We start from the raw sequence: 22,453 nt of genomic DNA on the forward strand, positions 1-22,453 counted from the left end.
GCTTTAATTTTTTAGCTTTATGCTGTGATACACGTTTCAGCTTTGTGAAGTCCTCAGTGTCCTTAGTAGGTCATAGCCTGATTATCTACAACATGGATACTATTCATGATCCTGTGTTTCTAGGCAGAAACTATATTATCTATCCTATTTTGCCATCTACAGTGTTGTATATGTCAACTTATAGCAATCCTTTAACACCTATCCCCCCCACAGCAAATAAACAATCCAGAAAAACAAAAACAAAAAAACCCAAAAAGCAAAAAAACAAAACAAAAAAATAAAAACAATTCAAGTTGTCTTCTAACAGAGCCTGTAGGAATTGTTTTTCAAAAGCCTGGTTGTGTGATAATATGCTAACTTGCTGGAATGTAAACCCAAAGAAAACATCCAGAAAGACATATCCACAACTCCCAGTGCTTTCTCTGGAAGTGTGGGCACACAGCCTTCCATGGCTCATGTACAGAGATAGATATAAGAAAGGAACACCAGGCTAAAATCATTATACAAAGAAGACCCCCAATTTGGAACTCTGCCAGTTGTTTGAGTTGGCCAGGATTGTGAATACTGTAGACCATTGGACTATATGGCTCGTATCTCTTCAGGTGATGAGTGTCTGTCTACCTTGTGAAGGATGTAGTCCTTCAGTGAAGTAGGCTACCTTTATGAGTAACATATTTATAGGAAGCTGAAAATTCCCCAGACAAGGCTGAGAGTTCAGATGTATATTTCACACGGACAAGAACTGGTGGAAGAAGAGAAGACTGAGATTGGTTTCTGAGTAAAACCTCATTTATGGTACATTCAAAATTTGTAAATATATTAATAAATTGAGTGAACTAAGACCTGTGATCTATATATACAAGATTTGACTCATTATTTCTTCTCCAATTCCCAGATTGACAAGCTTAATTAGAATCATATATTTCTAAGAGATGACAACTTTCTTGATTTTGCTTTGACTTTTTATATTAAAAATAACTGACCCAAGAATTTTAATTAATTATACTTTTTAAAACTTTGTAACATCAACAACTACTTATATCAATCAATTACAATGTGTATATAATTTTATATTAGCTCATCATTATTTTCTAAGTATCTATAGTATATTTGAACACTTATATAATGAATGTATATTATAAATGAGGCATACAGTATTGCTGTAGAATGTAAAAGCTGACCATAATCCTATATCAACATTTGAATTTCCAAGTGCTGTTTCTCCATTGTATACATGGTTGTATACAATGCATGGTATAAGTTGTACACTTGCATTTCTTAGCAGCATGTTAGGCCCAGGTGTTCCCTCGTGACAGTCCCCTGGCTTCCTGCCTTTGTACGTGAGTCAGCATTTAACACTTTCCTATCCCTTCCTTTATTCTCAGGCTTTCCAGTAACCTATTCCCAGTCCTTGGATGACTCTACCTCATCTGCTTCCCTTCCTAAGACTATAATCTAGTGGAGACTAACTCACAATGTGACTGAGGTAATTGGAATATGAGATTAATAAGTTACATCTGACTGAAGGTGGAAGACAGATTTGTATAATAAAATCTTAGCCTTTTGGCTTTATTCCTTTCCTTTCTGCTCCTCAGTTTTTGGATTGAAGTTGATCTCTGCATTTTTACATTTAAATAGCGACTTCTTACCTTGAAATAAAATCCCATTTATAAATGACATACAATGTTAGGACAATAAAGCCTTAACATGGAGAAGAACAAAATGCATCTCTAATGCAGAGCCCCGATGCATCTCTAATAGGTACTTAGTTCACAAAGGCTGTGTAAAATATATAGCTCCCTCAGATATACATGTGGGAATTGCACTTTCAAATTGCATTACTCTCTGTTTGTTGGGGATCACTTATGATCCCCAATAAAGCGTTAGGGTTATCCCCAAAGTGTATCAACAACTGATACTGCCATAAGTCATTTCTCAACTTTCAGATAGAGCTAACAATTATTTTTTATATTCTTCCTAACCTTTGATTTATGACAGTCCCATTTCTTTGTTACTTATATTTGTGTGTGTTTGTATAATGCATATATTATGTACATTATACATATTAATATGTATTATTCGTAAAAGTGTGTGATTTGTTTATTAATTCCAAGTAAGCCAACTAACATAAAGGAGGGGCTTAATTGTTTTGTATTGAATAGATGAATATTTCCTTTATAATAGGGGAGATTATCTGTATTGTGTCAAATCTAGGGATGAATTTAAGTAAATAAGACACATTTGTGTGTTGAAGACCACAAATATAAGTATGATATAAGCTTTTACTGTAAAAATTAAACAAAGCAAAAAGAAAGAAAGGAAGAAAGAAAGAAAGAAAGAAAGAAAGAAAGAAAGAAAGAAAGAGAGAAAGAAAGAAAAGAAAAGAAAAGAAAATCTACATTGTGTGTGATCGCTTTCCATTGCTTTGACAAAATGCCCAAGGCAAACCACCTAAAGGAGGAAAATGAGTTTTGCTCACAATTTCAGCCTGTAGGCATATGGTTCTGCTGATGGCTAAGAAGCAAAGACAAAACCAGGAAGGAGCTTAAATTCCCAATACTGCCTTCAACAGTGTAGCCTGATGGTGTCAGCATAATGACACCCACTAGCCCTCATTTCATAATGTTCCACAGCTGCCCAGTGCTGCCACAGGCCTTTAGAATATGGTCTTTATAGTGATGCTGACAAGCCAAACCATGACCATATGGAAAGAGAGATGAGGTGGTAAACATTAGTTTAGTAAACTGTAGTTCTGTACCAGCGGGTAGGCCAGTATGTGTAAGAAGCTCATCCTCCGACTTCCCAGCTTTTGGGCTTCGTTTCCTACTTTCTCATGTTTGATGTGGGTCTAGCAACTTTATTTACTCTCACCGAACATGACCCAGGAGACCTGGCTTAGTCTTTATGTGTCAGCTACTCAGAGACTTTGGGTTGTTTCTAGAGAGGGATGGGAGGGAGGATGTGTGTGTGTGTGTGTGTGTGTGTGTGTGTGTGTGTGTGTGTGAGTGAGTGGGTGGGTGAGTGAGGCCACACTTTGAAAGGTATGTTTACTCTTATAGCAACATTCCTTCTACCAATGTCTTACTTCTCTCTCTAGATACATGAGTTTCTAAGTTCATTCATCCTCCCTACCTAGAAAAAGGCAAAAGTGATCTTATCATGTTAGCATATTAGCACAGTAGCCAGGGAATAAGAAATAAATCAGTGTGTAGGTAATTCAAAATATTTCATTTGTGTTGCACCTCAAGTTATTTTCTTCATTATATTTAAAAGTGTTGATTTTGTCAGTAAATTTATTAAAGATTACTTTTGTATAAGAGAACATACTCTGTTGTGAACTGGCCAGGGGCTCACATGAACTGGGTTTCACCTAGGAGGCAAAGTGGGGCTGAAAGAGAGGAAAACTAGGTGGACAAGAGAGAGAAATGGAACCAAGACAGTATTCTGATCAAGGCTCAAATGTTTAATGGCGGACACACTTCATAAAGGAGCGGGGAGGCCCATTCCTGACAATTCATCCTTGGAGCCCAGCTGCAGGTGACCATGTGCAGGATAGGATGTAGTCTCCGGAATAGCTAGGCCAACTCCCAGCAGGTAGCAGCAGCAACACTGTCTGAAAAATAGAATGATCTAGGGAGGAAGTCTCCACCCTAGGTAATCTCCTTAGTGGCAGCAAAGTCAAGGTCTGGCTCAGCCTGCTTCAGGCTTGTGGGAGGTTACAATACTCTACTAAATAGACATGTCTCAGTCCTGCTGATCTCATTGTCTCCTCTCTGCATCAGTCTATATCTGAAAAGCCTATCAATGTCTGTTGACATGGAACAACCTATTCATAATAGTATTCAGAAGAAAACACATGCAGCCACTGAGCTGTCAGAGGCTTACATGATCCTGTTCTTTGCCTACCATTATTAATAGACTGATTAGTAACACAGTACCAAAACTGACATAACTTTTTGAATGTGGTTGAAAGATAATAATAAAAAGTGTCCTCTGAGCCCAGCACAGGTAATGTTATTGGAGACATCCAAAGCTAAAAGGTGATGTCACTGGGCACATCCAAAGCTAAAAGATAAAAATGAGGTAGTCTTTGAAAATTTCATTTTAAAAAATACCCACTTTTGAATAAATGACTAGCAAGAAGAAGTTGATTTATTTAAGGATTCTTATCCTTCCAAAGCACCTTGGTAGAAGAAGGACTAAGGACTATCTTTGTATTCTTCATGATGTAATTTCATAGTGAGAGAAATAACTCTCTCTTCTTGGTGTGATGCTGGCCACTTTCTAGAATGTAATTTACTTGAAAAGCAGTTTGAATTAATTCTCACTTTAGAGGGAAAAGAGCTATGCTATTTATATTTACATACTAAAAATAAAAATTTTGTTTCTAACTTCAAATACTCGGTTGTGAAAATATATCTTCGTTTCTGCTTCTTATTCCATTCTTTCTTCATTTTGAGACAAAGCCTTGCTCGGTAAGAGGCCCAGGCTGCACTGGACTCAGTAAACCTCCGCTCCAGGCTTTTGATGGTGATATCACAAGCTTGCTCCATTGTAGCCAGTCTTGACCTATCTAGGTATCTTGCATACTATACAATTCATTTGTTTCTATATGAACACTGCTCCTTAAACAGTATATACTTAAACCTACAACTCCTTGGCCCTAAAATAAGATCAAAATCAGACACAAAGTATGCATGGAAGACTAGACTAGGTCTAGTGTTCTGAGGGTAACGGTGGTTTGAATAGGAACGGCATAGGTTCCTGAAATGCTGTATGCCCATGCACTTAGGATTTCGTAAATGTGATCTCTGCTTTTGAAAATCTTAGGTCATTATGAATTGACATCTCTGTGCCAATTGATAGTCCTTTTACTCCTTTCTTCCAGCTCAAGTGGGTACAGATTCATTTTCCTTAGCCATTTGAGTCTTCACAGAAAAAGCTGAGCATCACAAATTGAAGGAGCTAAATGGATGAGTTCAACTGGGTTCCATCTGTGGAAAAGCTTGAGTATCAGGCTAATGAGTTTGGATAGCATGGTAGCAGAGAAAGGTCTTTGAATAGTCCTTATGACTGAAAAATACAAATATATGTATATATATATGTATATATATATATAATTTTATATTATATATATGTGGAAGTTGATAGACTGAAGCCAGTTCAGATATCTGGATAAGCAATTACTTAGGCAATTGTGCCAGTTCTGTACTGCGATCCCCCAAAATGTTTAGGCTCTCTCCTTCTTTGCTATTTCTTAAAATGCAGAGGACTCACTTCTGTAGACCTCACAATGATTATTTTAAAAATCTCAAAATTATAGTCAAAGAAAAACATCGGTGTTGTCTGTAGGAACTAGGGAAATATAAAGGACACTAAATAAGAAGGACCTTGCCACACAACTTCTAAATTATGATAATCAATAATATTGTCTAGTACAGTATATCTTTTGGCTTGTTCCCATCAGAAAAATGCACCTTACAAATACATCTTATTGAAATCATTCAAGGAATGCAGTGACTTTTATATAAGAAATTAAGTCAGACAAAGCTTTTGTAAGTATTAAATGTTAAGCAAAGCATCACACAGTGTTATGAAATTGTTCTCGAATAGTTAATACATAGCCCAAAAGGTGATAATGTTTTGGGGGATTAGCATTCTTGATGGAATTTTTAATGAACAGCTAGGTTGCATTTCCCTGGGAAGATAAAAAGGCTTAGGAATGCTAAATACTGTAGGAATAATGAAGAGGCTTGGAGTGATAAATACTGTGCCTCCAGTAACTCTCAAGGATGCCCATGCTAGAGCCCTCAGTGAAAGGCAAGTGAAAGAGGTGGGGGTGGCAATTCTGACTTGCTGGAGCAGGAACTGGAAGATTTCCCAAAACTGCTTGGTCCATGGAACACTCCTGCCAACATGAGAGGAAGAATCCAGACTTTCAAGTTTCTGCCTTAAGTGGTTCTTCTGTAACTCTAAAAGAAGGATATTTGTGTCCTTGGGCAGCAGAAAAGCAAACAGGCAATTTAAATTTAATTTTATATGGAGACTGATCCTATTTATAAATGCTTCATGTTGACTTATCACCTTCACAAGACTCCTTAATACTCCACGCATTTGGGAGCTAGGTTTCAATATAGGGATTTGAGGGGTCTCATAATGCATTCAGGTCATGGCAGTATTTATTGGTAACTATGAGCTTTATAACAGGTTTCAGCAGCTAATTAATTTTGTGTAATAGAACAGTTCACATATTCCAGTCCTTTCTTGCTCGAAGTAAGCCCTGTTCTGTTTTCCATTTCTGTGAGTTTAGGTATTTCACATATTTTGTGTAAGTTAAGTCACGTAGTCTCTGTCCCTTTGTAGCATATTTCACTTAGCATAGTATCTGTCTTGCAATAGCCCAATTTTTACAGCCGAGTTTGAGGGATTCTTTTCCTTGTGGTGTCCCTTCTTGTCCCATTAATCCAACAATACAATCTTGATGGTCTATATGACTACTCTCTGCAGGAGCTAAATAATGAGTTCTAGAAATCTGGCTAAAGCATGTGCCTTATTGTTGTAAACCTAGTCTTAGGTGGCAATTGGTTGTGACAGACAATCATGTACATAATATAGTTTAAGTCCAAATTCTCATGAGAACTCTTTTCAATGAATACCCACTTCCTTGAATATATAGCAAGGCCACTGGCTGTAGATGAAGGGTATTTGAGAGGATTCTATTTAAGCTTTTCTCAAGTGCACCGTATATCATGAATGACTTACTAGCAATAACAGGTCCAGAAATGTTCAACAAGCCATTTGGCTTCTTGTAGTCAGCTGTGAGCTCATTTTTAGGCAAAAATCATGCACAAATGGGATCAGAGAGGTCCTCTGGATGTTTCATTGTTGATCCTATAGTCCTTGAAGCAAGCCTGCTCTTGTATGTAGTGATGGCCTTCCACGAACTTGCTCATCCCTGTGTTACCCAGTGCATTACTCTTTAATTCATGAATAACTTGAGCTATAAGCTTGATTAATAGTTGAATGCCTCTGACTTTACCTTGGTGTCCTAGCTCCAGAATTGCCCCATATTCTTCTAAGTTATGGGCTAGGCCAGTACACAGATAGATGACAGCAAATGACTTCCAACCCTTTATGAGGAATAGAACTTTTAGATGATTTTTGTGCTCAGGCATAAGAACTAGTTGTTAGTTATAGTGTATATTTCTGGTCTCAGATATATCTAATGTTATATGAGCACAGAGATATCCAATGTTAAATGAGCAAGCAAATTAGAATCGTAAGATGCCATTGTAGATCACCATTCTTTGACAGTCATTTAACAAATGTTTCCACTTAGTCCCCTACTCAAATTCAAATATTTTTGGTCATGCTTTGGTGACTAGGAGTCAATATGACTCTTAGATTAAAAAATAATAGACGCCATGGCAAAGTGAAAGCATCCAGATCCATCCTGCTCGTTGGAAGTGCCTGTAGGATGTGTATTTGTTTGGTTTGGGGAATGACGTTCATTGCTCCAGTCCATGTAATTCCCAGGTCTTGGAATTTTAGCTGGAACTAGTAGGTTGCCTCTGTCTGTCACATGAGCCGCTGTAATACTTAACACCTCTGACCTTCTCCTCAATTGAGGAACTCTGATAATAAAGTCAAAGCAATCTACTACCCTGCTTTGAATGTTTATTGAATCAAAGTCTCATCTCATGAAACTACAGCAGTTATGTTGGCAAATTCAAGTTGACTATGGCAGTGTAGTAGATTTGCACTGATAGTGCAAATTATGTCCACTTGTTCATGGAAATTATCACGAAAAGGAAGGCTATAGCTTAGTTTGTGACAAGGGGTCCCCTCCGGCCTGGGGTACTTCCCTACAGGAAAGACATCCTGTAATGATCCTTCCATCTCTCACCCTGCTTCTCACCTTTGGCCCTTCCACATGGCATCTTCCAGGCTTCTTAGTTTCCCTGTGGCCATCTCAGAACATCACTGTCTCCAATGAGTGCTCCAGAACATGGAATACTTCTCTCCAGTATAGTAATTCTAGGGAACTATGCCAGCTGGTCCCAACTTGTTACCCAAATACACTCACAGAGCCCTGGGTCTTGCTTTAGCAGTTTTAGCATCGTTCATTTGATCTCATTCATGCATTTTTGTTTTTATCCATGGCAATAGATTCAGGCTGGTGCTCAAGTACTTCTGTTTGTAACTTTTCTAATTTGATTAGATTTTTTTTTTCCAGACTACAGCCCTTATAAACTTTTTGGTGACTGTTCAAGAGAGATGGGAAGTTCAAAACAATACCTCACCCTCCAAGTGTTAATATTACTGCACCATTTCTTCCTGGAGCTGCACTTGACACACTGGGGTTGCAGCTCAGCATTCCTCTAGGAGTCTAAGGTGAAAAAAAAAGTATTAAGTTGAAAAGAGAGAGAAGATCAAGGGATTGGGGAGGGTATGGAGGAACGGTTCAGACTATGTTTAATACCATTTATATTACAGAATGGATGGATAGGTGATGATCCCTTCCTTTATCCCCATTTCTCTCCTCACATCCTTCTCTCTCTCTCTCTCTCTCTCTCTCTCTCTCTCTCTCTCTCTCTCTCTCTCTCTCGTTTTGTTCTGACCATTTGTTATTATGTAACACCTTATGTTTATTTGGAGCCTGTAATTTCATTTGTGTCTCCTGAATATTATTTTTTCTTGTCTTCCCAGGAGCTAGATTATGTAAGAGGCCAGGAGAAGTAGTTCCTTCTGATTACAGCATCTTCTCTCATCCTAATCAGAAACAGTAAGAGAAGTATTTCCCTAGTCTTCAAAAAGCCTATAGCCCCAAAACTTCAAAACTACCATTAGCCCCAGGGCTGAGGCATTTGTGAGACACAGAGAGCATGCAGCTAAAATGCATTAGAGATTCCCTGTGTTCAAACCAGCCACTGAAGTTGATCATTGTAGTATGGGATAAATCTCAATATCTGTAGGGGCAATGCAGTTATAATATTCCAATAATAAATAATTACTGTATTGAGTTTATTTGAAAATTTATTAAATATGAATGAAATAACAGTAGAGTGGAACATTCATAGCAATGTATTTTTTTCTACTGACTTCGTTTCTGTTTTGGAATCACTCACTTGCTAAGTGTGTGGAGACACAAAGCATAGCTTTCACCTTAAAGGGAATATAGAGAGAGAGTTTATATTGGAGCCAAATTTGAGTAACCATGGCCTCAGAAACAGAATGTTGGGTTATCTCAAATTCATTGTCCCAATGTGGAGATCCATAGAGGTTTATAGTATTAATAATACAGAACAAAATAAGAAATCAATAAACATTGGTGGGCACATCAGAAAAGTGAGTACAGCAAATTGGAGGTGCAACTGTTGCTCTCGATGCTGTCCTCAGTGGAAAAGATGTGGAATTTGAGTGGAAAGAACAGTCTGCATCCTCCAAAAGTGTTTCAATTTTTGCGTTTATGGGGGAGGTAGCCACAGCTACAAAATATAAAGAAAATAAGAAAGAGCCTAAAATATTAGAAAAAAGGAGGAAATAAAAAAGTACCGTTAATACATGGTTTTAAAATTATTCCCCTCTTTCAACTATTTTAATGTCTCAGTATCTAGTTACTTTCCATTATATTAAAAAATGTAACCATGAAAAAAATTGCATTTTTTTTTATAACTTAAGAGTGGGGATGCAAAGGCAAGTTGCTGGGGCAAATGAAAAAGTTTATTTTAAAAACTGAGGATGATAAAGACTCGTTAGCAGATGCCATCTTGTCTTTAGGTTGCAGGCACAGGGTCAGCATTGGGAGCTGTGGGGGAAGTATGTCAGAGAGGAAGGCGCCACTGCAACTTACAGATGTCATGCTTTCTGTCTTTCTGTGGCTTGAGCTGTTATCTGAAGCTTATAGAACAGTAGGGGTCTGTAAATCTAAAAGAAAATGACTGTGAGGGTGGGGATGGGGTGAAGAACTCTGGGAGAGGGGACCAGGAGGGGGCATGTAAATAAATATAATAACTAATATCAAAACAAGAGAGAGAAAGAAGAGAAAAAAGGAAGAGAGAGGGGGGAGAGAGGGAGAGAGGGATAGAGGGAGAGAGGGAGAGAGACTAATAGGTTCTACACAGGCGGCTTTTCTGGGAGGAAGGCCAGTACTACATGGAATTAAAATGACTTTCAGAGCCTCTGTGAGAGTTTCTTGAATCACATTTTATTTTCATTTTAAAACCCAATCCTCCTCCATTTATATGTTAAATTGAAATAGAACACAGGAATCAACTAGACCTCCAGTTCATATTGTAGTTTTTGATAAAGCATCTTTAAAACAAATAAAAAAATATGAATTAGATGTAATGTGTTCATGTCGGACTCTCTGAACTGGACTAAGTGTAACTCAGTGCACAGGTTTTATGCCTAGGTGCTCGATAAAATATGGATAAAACTCTAGCTGTGTGTAATCCAAAGCCAAGGCACATCTGCCAAATACAGGTATTAAGGAAGTGCTCATTTAAGTAGTGAGGTATCATTTTCTTTTCCTAATCTGAGTGTGAAGTATTGGGGTGACTTTTCTTCACATCGTGGGGAGGTGTGTCTTTGTATTTTCAATTGTTAATTCTGTATCAGCAGAGAACTAAATGCTGGCAGGGTTTTGGTATTGTAATTCCTATGACTGACTCATCATTGGGTTTTTACTTCTGTAAATATTCGTTCTTCCTCAACTGCCTAAGGCAATCTATAATTATATCAGAGGTTGTCTCGCCACTGAGTGGTTAGAATAAGGAGCGGACGGGCAATAGCTGGACAGGAAGGGGAGGGTAGAACTTCTGGGCAGAGAGAATGAAGATGATGTAGGGAAAGAAAGCTGAAGCTGGAGATTCAGAAGTAAGACACAGAGGGGAACAGGCATGGACTGCAGAGGAACAGAGAAAGGCATAGAGCTAGCTAGCCATGTAGACAAGATAGTCACAGTTGGGTAAAAATAAATGAGGTAGCTGGAGATTGTCCCATCTAAAGGCCTAAGCTTTAAACCATATAAATAAATAATAAATAAATAAATAAGCAAATAAATAAATAAATACTGTCATAGCTAATGTATTTGAGTTCTTTTCCTAAGACTAGTTTATTATACATTCAAATGTTAGTTTATTTATTTACAAATGCATCCTTTTTCTGAGGAAAATGCCACAAAAATGCTACATCTCTTTTGCATGACCAAGGAAATAGAGTAACAGGATCTCACCCATTCAATGATTTCATTCAGAAGTATCATCTGTAACACAGCTCCATTGAGAAATTAATAATAACTTATTCATTTAAGTTATGTGTGACTCTCAAATTAGTATTGGTTCAGAGTTAGGTAGAAGCAAGTGAAAGTAGAGGATTACTAAGTCAATATATAAACAAAAGAAATAGCATCCAAAATCAAGCATCAGATATGTAATACATAACTCAGTTCCTACTGTAATATTTACAGGACAAACATGTCTCACCCAACAATACATGTATACTTGCCAAATGTCCAGAAGAGATTGTGAAAATCACTAATTGCCTCAAAGGTTTTCAGAGTGTGATCTTATCAGTTAGTAGTTGATCCACTCAAACTTACATCTACCAACTTAAACTTCCTAACATTTCTCTTAAATGTGAATATAGGAATTTGATTTTATCAGTTTGTTTAAAAACCAGAATACCGAGGAGGTTTTGCATTTTCAAAACACACATAGAAATAGTCCCGTGTCAGATTACTAGACAACATAGAGGCTCTTCCGATGTCCACCTGTCTTACAAGAACAAGTGGGTTTTGACAGATAAACTATGTTCAGAAGTGAAATATAAACTATAACAGGGAATCAACTCTAATGATTGTTATGTATGGCATAAGGGAGTAATTTCAAATACTTCCAGTTAAAATCCTAACAAGATAAATACCATACTTATAATTCAGGTCCATATAAAACTGATAGATTACTGAGAGCTCATTGGAAAATTCAGTGATGTTGAGAAAATGTTTCTCTTATTAAACTTAAACACAGATGTTACATTCTACCAAAATTGTACTAATCTTTTTTTTTCCATCTTCTCCTTTGTTAAGGTCCACCATGAGTGAGAAATGGGACTCAAACTCTTCAGAAAGCTGGAATCACATCTGGAGTGGCAATGATACACAGCATCACTGGTATTCAGATATCAACATTACCTATGTGAACTACTATCTCCACCAGCCCCAAGTGGCAGCTGTCTTCATCAGTTCCTACTTCCTGATCTTTGTCTTGTGCATGGTGGGAAATACTGTCGTTTGCTTTATTGTGATAAGGAATAGACACATGCACACAGTCACTAATTTCTTCATCTTAAACCTTGCCATAAGTGATTTACTGGTTGGAATATTCTGTATGCCTATCACATTGCTGGACAACATCATAGCAGGTATGTTGGCTTGTGTGCTGTATAATGGTGATCTGAGAAAAGTTTCCACACATACCTAGAGTCCGAGCAGAGTCATTCGTTCATTGGCACATACTGATTGATGTCCCAGAAGTGTTCCAAGTATCGGTCTTCACAAGATGAACATTCTAAACAAAACATGTAATAAACAAATAGATATAGTTTGAGAATAAGAACTTCTCTCTGACATGTCTGGGCCCAGGTTATCACTTTGCTGGTACCACCTTACATTTCTAGAGGTGCAGGGCAGTGCATTTCCTAATCCCAGTAAGGTGTTCATTCAGAGTGTTGATTTAATACTGTGCTATGAATTGAGAAATAACATTTGAAATGTTCATCCCTATCTATATAAGAAAATAATTAAGTCATCTCAGCATATTAGAGTTATCCAAAGTAGGACAAGCTATATTGAGGTCCATATCTGCTCATGTCACTCAGTTTTCTGCCATAACTATTTTAACTTAAATGGCTACTTTACTATTTTGCACATAAATGACCGCAGTGTGCCGTTGATTTTGCTTCCCAATGGTTAGCGTCTTGGAGAATCTCCTGTCTTTAGTTTTGGTAATTATGACCGTATATCTAAGTAATATGCAACTAATGTAATTTTTTGTTTTTCAGCTGCATAAGACATAAATTTCATTTTGGTAATCCACCATACAGACACAAACTTGCATTGATGTGCTTCACCACCCCTATTGGCCCAGGCTAGGACTAGCTTGGCAATTGCTAGGTCTCCCCACTAATGCTCTCTCAGGGCTCTCCCCTACTCTTTGTCTTTGGTCCTCTGTTTTCTGGATGCACAACTTCATCTACTTTATTCCTTCCTAAGAAATAGTACATTGTGATTGAAACATTTCTGAGAACTTACATGTCCGTAAATGTCTTTCCTTCACCCACAATCAATTATAGTTAGCTATGTGAACAATTCTGGACTGAACTTTTTTCTCTCAGAATTTTAAAGGAATTGCTCTCTTAATGCTTCTGGGAAATGTTTGAAAAATTTGACTCTTGCTGTCTTTTATTTAAGTTGTATATATATATATTTTTTTGCCCTGAGAGCTTTTTCAGTTTTCTTTATCCCTCAGTGTTCTGAATTTTATAAAATTAGGGTTGGGAGTTGCTTTCTATAGTTTGTTTATTGCACTGGATTCAAACTACTGCTTTCAATCTGGAAACAAATGTGCTTCATCCTGGAGAATTTTCTTGGCAAAGTCTTTTCCCTTCTTAGGATATATTCTTTGCATGAAAGAGGTCAGGGGTCCCCTTTCCATTATGTCTCTTGTTTTCAAAGACTTGTGTGTGTGTGTGTGTGTGTGTGTGTGTGTGTGTTGGGCTGGGGTATATACCTATAATATCAACATATTAGCAATCCAGGCATGGGGGCTAGAGGTTAAAGTTCAGTGTGGTCTACATAAAGCCACTGTACCCAAAATCCAAGAATTTGAGACTGAACAGATTGCTTAATGGTTAAGAGCAGTTCCAGAGGACCTTGTTTTAGTTCCCAGCACCCTGTGTTGGTTGGCTCAAAACTGCCTATGACTCTAGCTTCCAGGAGATTGGGAACCTTCTTCTGGCTTCTGTGGGCACCTGAACTCACCAGTGTATACCTACACATAGACACACTCATATTCATGATTTTAAAATTATAATAAGTCTTCCTTTTAATCCAAGAGCAAAGTATGTAGCTCAGTGTCAGCATGCTTGCCTAGCCTGTGTAGGGTCCTGGGGTCAATCCGGACACTGTGGGCAGAGAGGAGTTTCCTCAACTTTCACCTGAGTTCTTCTATTTTATTGTCTTAAATCACTTGCCCTTATTTTTGTTTGTTTTCTGTATGTATCTTTACTATCACTTTATATTTTTGAGATTACTGGTAACATCTTTATTCTGTTTTGTGTGTGTGTGTGTGATTTCTAGTTTTCTATATCACAGTCCTCTCTTACATTCCGTTAATTTATATTTGAGGCTTTTTTAGTATTAAAGACCATTTAGTGGGGATCCCTATGTATTCAATAGACTCACCGAGGAAGATAATTTTATGATCTAGACTGCCTGGGAGGCTGAAGTAGGGAGATGTGAGTTTGAAGCCGACCTAAGGAACATGGTGAGATCTTGTCTCTGAAAGCGAAGTGAAATAATCAGAAAAGGCAAATTCAAATAGGGCCACTGTTAAAATATGTACATTTGTTGTAATTGTGCTAATAGAGATTAGATATAGATAACATTTTTTTAAGAAACTATAAGTTTTTTGTTTTTGCTTTTTTAAGAAAATAGACTTTTAAGATCTAAAAACCAGAGTTTAGGAGAAGTTATGTTTTTTTTTTTTAATAGCTAATGAGTATTCAGAAGGTCAGACTGTTTTGATAGCTTTATTGATTTCTATTAGAAATGCCCTAGTCACTGAGGTTTAGGTAAGTAACTGAAATAGATGACTGCTATTCATGCCAAGGAGTCTCTGTTATTCTGACTGTGGTGTTAGTCACACACTGTGCATACTCGAATCATATGTAATTCCCAGTACCTCATAATCTATGGGGTGTATTTCCAAATAAGTAAATTAATATTCTGGCTATTTTATTCATTTAAAGCAATGCTTCTCAACCTGTTGATTGTGACCCCCTCCCCCACCCCCACCCAGGGGTCACCTAAGACCATTAGAAATATCAGATATTTACATTATAACTCCTAACAGTAACAAAATTAAGTTATGAAGTAGCAATGGAGATAATCTTATGGTTGGCTCACCACAGTGTAAGGGACTATTAAAGGGTCACAGAGTTAGGAAGGCTGAAACCACTGGTTTAAAGTACTGCAACATAAGGTTTGATAGCTTGCACTCTGGATACTTACCTAGGTTTAAATATTGTTAAGTCGTCTGGAGCAAGGTGTATAGTTGTGGTTTTTACCTCGTGTAGAGATGCCATGAGTTAGAGATGAGAGCATTCAGAATCTTCCCAGGGGATTAAATACGGTAGCAGGGCTAAAGTGCTTCTTATAGTACCAGGGATGTAAGCAGTACTGTATAAGGTCTTGCACTGAGGAAGCTCATTCTGTGTGAAGATATTACTGAAAATGCCGGCATACATTATTCTACGGAAACTTTCATTTCTTGACTTTTGTTAATATGTGCCATAATATGTGTTAATACGAGGTAAAATTATTGTCTCAACGTCTATTCTATTCCCCATCCAGGATGGCCATTCGGAAGCAGCATGTGCAAGATCAGTGGGCTGGTGCAAGGGATCTCAGTTGCGGCTTCCGTCTTCACCTTGGTTGCAATAGCTGTGGACAGGTAAGTCAGCTCCAAACCTTGAGTCCCAGAAAGAGTTAATGACGTAGTTCCTACACCTGGTTGCCACTACTAGATGGTACTGAATATACTCCTACAACTATGCACCTGCTTGCATTACTACAACCAAGGGATGCCACCCCCAAATTATTGCTTCACTGAATATACAAATTACATAATTCATGTAATTACATTATTTTTTTCAGTTCTTAAAGGGTCAATGTTTTCCATGCAGTTACAGCTTGGGAATATGAAGCAAGTAGGTATTTAATTTTAGAATCATTGATATATTGTTTTTCCTCTTTGCAAAAATTATATAACAAGGCCAGTTGGACCTTCCATGTTTGTCCTTATAAACCACATCACTTTTTTAGTAAGAAATATGTGATTTTTGTGTGTATACTGACTCACAATATATATCACATTCCTAAGAAACACATTAAAAACAAGGGTGTCCTACAAATGAATGTTATATAATAAGCAGGGATCTCTACAGTGAATGAAAGCTGTATTATCAATTGATATTTCTACTTCATCCGTAAGTTTAAAAAGTTTACTTCTACCTACAGTTAGTACTTAAATGTCCTTAAATGCTTTTGAGCAATATTTCTGATATGACACTTGAAAAAAATTAAAGCATTGGCCCTCTTTATTTTTCTTTTTATTATTATTATTTTTTTAATTATGTATTTTCTTCATTTACATTTTCAATGCTATCCCAAAAGTCCCCCATCCCTTCCCCACATCCCCTACTCACCCACTCCCACTTCTTGGCCCTGGTGTTCCCCTGTACTGAGGCATATAAAGTTTGCAAGACCAATGAGCCTCTCTTTTCACTGATGGCCAACTAGGCCATCTTCTAATACATATGCAGCTAGAGACACGAGCTCTGGTGGGTACTGGTTAGTTCATATTGTTGTTCCACCTAAACGGTTGCAGATTCCTTTAGCTCCTTGGGTACTATATCTAGCTCCTCCATTGGGAGCCATGTGATCCATCCAAAAGATGACTGTGAGCATCTACTTTTGTGTTTGCTAGGCCCTGGCATAGCCTCACAAGAGACAGCTATATCAGGGTCCTTTCAACAAAATCCTGCTAGTGTATGCAATGGTGTCAGCGTTTGGAGGCTGAATATGGGATCAATCCCCGGGTATGGCAGTCTCTAGGTGGTCTCAGCTCCAAACTTTGTCTCTGCACTCCTTCCATGGGTGTTTTGTTCCCAATTCTAAGAAGGGGCAAAGTGTCCACACTTTGGTCTTCGTTCTTCTTGAGTTTCATGTGTTTTGTAAATTGTATCTTGTATCTTGGGTATTCTATATTTCTGGGTATTCTAAGATAATATCCACTTATAAGTGAGTATGTATCATGTGAGTTCTTTTGTGATTGGGTTACCTCACTCAGGATGATGCCCTCCAGGTCCATCCATTTGCCTAGGAATTTCATAAATTCATTCTTTTTAATAGCTGAGTAGTATTCCATTGTGTGAATGTACCACGTTTTCTGTATTCGTTCCTCTGTTGAGGGGCATCTGGGTTCTTTCCAGCTTCTGGCTATTATAAATAAGGCTGCTATGAACATAGTGGAGCATATCCTTCTTACCAGTTGGAACATCTTCTGCATTTATGCCCAGGAAAGGTATTGCTGGGTCTTTTAGTAGTACTATGTCCAATTTTCTGAGGAACTGCCAGACTGATTTCCAGAGTGGTTGTACAAGCTTGCAATCCCACCAACAATGGAGGAGTGTTCCTCTTTCTCCACATACTTACCAGCATCTGCTGTCACCTGAATTTTTGATCTTAGCCATGCTAACTGGTCTGAGGTAGAATCTCAGAGTTGTTTTGATTTTCATTTCCCTGATGATGAAGGATGCTGAACATTTATTCAGGTGCTTCTCTGCCATTCGGTATTCCTCAGGTGAGAATTCTTTGTTTAGTGCTGAGCCCCATTATTTAATGGGGTTATTTGATTTTCTGGAGCCCACCTTCTTGAGTTAGGATAGGTAAAGATCCTTTCCCAATCTGTTGGTGGCCTTTTTGTCTTATTGATGGTGTCTTTTGCCTTACAGAAGCTTTGCAGTTTCATTAGGTCCCATTTGTCAATTCTCGATCTTACAGCACAAGCCATTACTGTTCTATTCAGAAAAATTTCCCCTGTGCCCATATCTTTGAGGCTTTCCCCCACTTTCTCCTCTATAAGTTTCACTGTCTCTGGTTTTATGTGGAGTTCCTTGATCCACTTAGATTTGACCTTAGTACAAGGAGATAGGAATGGATCAATTTGCATTCTTCTACATGATAACCACCAGTTGCGCCAGCACCATTTGTTGAAAAGGCTGTCTTTTTTCCACTGGATGGTTTTAGCTCCCTTGTCAAAGATCAAGCGACCATAGGTGTGTGGGTTCATTTCTGGGTCTTCAATTCTATTCCATTGGTCTACTTGTCTGTTACTATACCAGTACCATGCAGTTTTTATCACTATTGCTCTGTAGTACAGCTTTAGGTCAGGCATGGTGATTCCACCAGAGGTTCTTTTATCCTTGAGAAGAGTTTTTGCTATCCTAGGTTTTTTGTTATTCCAGATGAATTTGCAGATTGCACTTTCTAATTCCTTGAAGAATTGAGTTGGAATTTTGATGGGGATTGCATTGAATCTGTAGATTGCTTTTGGCAAGATAGCGATAATATATTGACCCTGCCAATCTATGAGCATGGGAGATATTTCCATCTTCAGAGATCTTCTTTAATTTCTTTCTTCAGAGACTTGAAGTTCTTATCATACAGATCTTTCACTTCCTTAGTTAGAGTCACACCAAGATATTTTATATTATTTATGACTATTGAGAAGGGTGCTGTTTCCCTAATTTCTTTCTCAGCCTGTTTATCCTTTGTGTAGAGAAAGGCCATTGACTTGTTTGAGTTAATTTTATATCCAGCTACTTCACTGAAGTGTTTATCAGGTTTAGGAGTTCTCCGGTGGAATTTTTAGGGTCACTTATATATACTATCATATCATCTGCAAAAAGTGATATTTTGACTACTTCCTTTCCAATTTGTATCCACTTGATCTCCTTTTGTTGTCGAATTGCTCTGGCTATGACTTCAAGTACAATGCTGAATAGGTAGGGAGAAAGTGGGCAGCCTTGTCTAGTCCCTGATTTTAGTGGGATTGCTTCCAGCTTCTTACCATTTACTTTGATGTTGGCTACTGATTTGCTGTAGATTGCTTTTATCATATTTAGGTATGGGCCTTGAATTCCTGATCTTCCCAAGACTTTTATCATGAATGAGTGTTGGATTTTGTCAAATGCTTTCTCCGAGTCTAACAAGATGATCATGTGGTTTTTGTCTTTGAGTTTATTTATATAATGGATTACATTGAAGGATTTCCCTATATTAAACCATCCCTGGAATGAAACCTACTTGGTTAGGGTGGGTGATTGTTTTGATGTGTTCTTGGATTCTGTTTGCGAGGATTTTATTGAGTATTTTTGTATCGATATTCATAAGGGAAATTGGTTTGAAGTTCTCTATATTTGTTGGGTCTTTATGTGGTTTAGGTATCAGAGTAATTGTGACTTCATAGAATGAATTGGGTAGGGTACCTTCTGCTTCTATTTTGTGGAATAGTTTGTGAAGAACTGGAAGTAGATCTTCTTTGAAGGTCTGGTAGAATTCTGCACTAAACCCATCTGGTCCTAGGCTTTTTTTGGTTGGGAGAGTATTAATGACTCCTTTTATTTCTTTAGGGGATATAAGACTGTTAGATCATTAACCTGATCCTGATTTAACATTCAAACCTGGTATCTGTCTAGAAATTTGTCCATTTCCTGGATGTTTTGAGTTAGGATCTTTTTGCATTTTGTATTTTCTTTGATTGTTGTGCGATGTTCTCTATGGAATCATTTGCACCTGAGCTTCTCGCTTCCATCTCTTGTATTCTGCTGCTGATGCTCGCATCTATGGTTTCAGTTTTCTTTCCCAGGGTTTCTATTTCCAGCTTTGCCTCACTTTGGGTTTTCTTTATTGTGTCTACTTCCCTTTTTAGGTCTAGTATGGTTTTGTTCATTTCCATCACCTGTTTGGATGTGTTTTCCTGTTTTTCTTTAAGGACTTGTAACTCTTTAGCAGTGTTCTCCTGTATTTCTTTAATTGAGTTATTAAAGTCCTTCTTGATGTCCTCTACCATCATCATGAGATATGCTTTTAAATCCGGGTCTAGCTTTTCGGGTGTGTTGGGGTGCCCAGGAACGGCTGAGGTGGGAGTGCTGGGTTCTGATGATGGTGAGTGGTCTTGGTTTCTGTTAGTAAGATTCTTACGTTTGCCTTTCGCCATCTGGTAATCTCTGGAGTTAGTTGTTATAGTTGTCTCTGGTTAGAGCATGTTCCTCTTGTGATACTGTTAGCCTCTATCAGCAGACCTGGGAGACTATCCCTCTCCTGAATTTCAGTGGTCAGAGCACTCTCTGCAGGCAAGATCTCCTCTTGCAGGGAAGGTGCACAGATATCTGGTGTTCAGACCTGCCTACTGGCAGAAGATGAAGGCCCGAAACAGGGCCTGTCCCAGAAGCTGTTAACTTTTGTAGTCCATATTCTCACCTGTGTAGACTAGTCTTGGCAGAATCTGGGAACCAAGATGGCTCTCCTGGGTGCTCCAGCAATGCCCTCCTGGGTGGGGCAGACACCTCTCCTCTGGCAGGGAAGGTACCCGGATGTCTGGAGCCTGAAATGGGGTCTGCCTCAGAAGCTCTGTGGCTTCTGCCTGTCCCAGAACTGTTAGCTTCAGTAGTCAACACTCACCTATGCAGACTAGTCTCAGTGGGATCCAGGCCCTCTTTTTTTTCCAAGGTAAATGACATTAAAATCAAGCAATTTATGCTGTTTTTTAGTGGTTAATGTTTGATTAAAATGAATGATGCTGGACAGCATAAAAGTCCATAATTCGATTTGTGTACATTTCAAAACTGAATTCTGCTGGAGAGATTGCATAATTGTACACACAATATGTGAAATCTAAAAACCTCCAGATGCTGGAAAAGCAGAAATGCATACACAGGAGGAGTGACTAGCAACTTCAGAATGTCTCTGCAAACAGCTGGAAAAGCAGAAATGCATACACAGGAGGGGTGACTAGCAACTTCAGAATGTCCCTGCAAGCAGGAAGATAAAGGCATCTGGGGAGCTGCCAAGAGGACTGCAGCTTCAGCTGTAATGTTTCCTGTGAGAGTGCATGCTGTAGGGAAAGAGAGATAGCATTCCTTTGGTCTGGAAAACAATGACACTGAAGGACATCATGTATTTTCTTCTACTTTTCATGCTTGAAATTTTAATTAGGTTATTTAACAAATGAATGCAAAGTTGTTTTATTCTTTTGCGTGGTACAATGCCTTGATCTTCAGCAGGTTATTGACTTTTTGATTGTATATTTTACATATATCCTGTGTAGTGCTTTGTCAACCTTATACAAGCTAACAAGCTAGAGTCATCTGAGAGGAAGGAGTTTCAACTGAAAAAAAAATGCCTCCATAAACCCAGCCTGTAGGCAAGTCTGTGTGAGGGGGTTCTTGATTAATAATTGATGTGTGTTGGGGGTTGCAGGTCATTAGGGGTGGTACTATCCCTGAGTGGGTAATCCTGGGATAATTAAGAAAAAAAATTGTTCAAGCTAGTATGCAGCACTATTCCATGGTCTGTGCCTCCTGGGTTCCTGTCCTGACTTCCCTCAGTGGTGGAGTGTGACATGAGAATTATAGAAATAAATCCTTCCTCCCAAATTGATTTTGGTTGTGATCTTTTGTCTGCTGTTTTATTTTTTGAGACAGAGTTTCAGTAGGTAGCCTTGGCTGGACCAGAATTAACTATGTAGACCAGGCCAGTCTCAGACTCAAAGAGATTCATCTGTTGCAGCATTTTGAGTTCTGGGAATAAAGACCTGCACCACCATACGCTGTCTTGGTCATCATCTTTATCATGGCAATAGACACCCTAACTAAGACAACATTATTGCGTGAAATATTAAAAGTGATCTCCTGCCCTGCCATGCCATGTTTCCGCTCTAATACTGGCACTGGTGGGCCACAACACTATGTCCCAGTGTTCTCGCTGCCAATCTATTGTCTCCCAGCTAAGCCCCACAACACTTGTCCCATCACTACTATTTCTTACTCAGCCATAACCCATGTAGATGGCGATCCTACATTTCAATAACTAAATGTATCTGCCAACCTAGCAGTTGCATCTCACAGCACCCAGTATCCTGGTAGAATCACGATTCCCAATGCTTAATTAACCAATCAGATTTATGTATCAATAATATCACAATTTACATGATGCCAATATAATAATTTCAGAGACCATTAATAGTAATTAAAGCTCTATCCCAATATTTCTAACCTTGTGAAATCATAGCTAGTTGTGGCTGATAAATGCCACACACATACATCTCCTAAGCCATCTTGATTCTTCCCCCTACCCTCTGGCAAGCTCCCTTTCTCTGCAACTCTTAGCTCTGCCCCCTTTTCCCTGTCCAATCACAGACCTCCTCTGCACTAATATAATTGGACAGGGAAACTCCTGTGACACAGCATTTGTTGGAAGTTTTTTTCACAGTTATAACTTTAGTTTCATTTATTTCATTTTTAATAATCCAGAGAAGGGACCAACATTACATAATAATATCAAACTATCACTCTTATTTTATTAATACATTTTATTCTTTGACAATCT

At 38.2% G+C, this 22,453-nt stretch overlaps 1 protein-coding gene across 2 annotated transcripts in view; it reads left to right on the forward strand.

Moving 5' to 3' along the window:
- Npffr2 (neuropeptide FF receptor 2) overlaps window positions 1-22,453 on the forward strand; it is a 56,680-nt gene that overhangs the window by 25,858 nt on the left and 8,369 nt on the right. For both annotated transcript variants that reach the window (XM_021163720.3, XM_021163719.3), the window contains exons 2-3: window positions 12,089-12,423; window positions 15,635-15,734. In XM_021163720.3, coding sequence (XP_021019379.1) covers window positions 12,096-12,423; window positions 15,635-15,734 — 428 coding nt within the window. In that variant the 5' untranslated portion in view covers window positions 12,089-12,095. The remainder of the gene's footprint in view (window positions 1-12,088; window positions 12,424-15,634; window positions 15,735-22,453) is intronic.

The sequence above is a fragment of the Mus caroli genome, unplaced genomic scaffold (assembly GCF_978045245.1).
Source record: "Mus caroli unplaced genomic scaffold, Mus_caroli_1 scaffold_4, whole genome shotgun sequence".
NCBI lineage: Eukaryota > Metazoa > Chordata > Mammalia > Rodentia > Muridae > Mus > Mus caroli.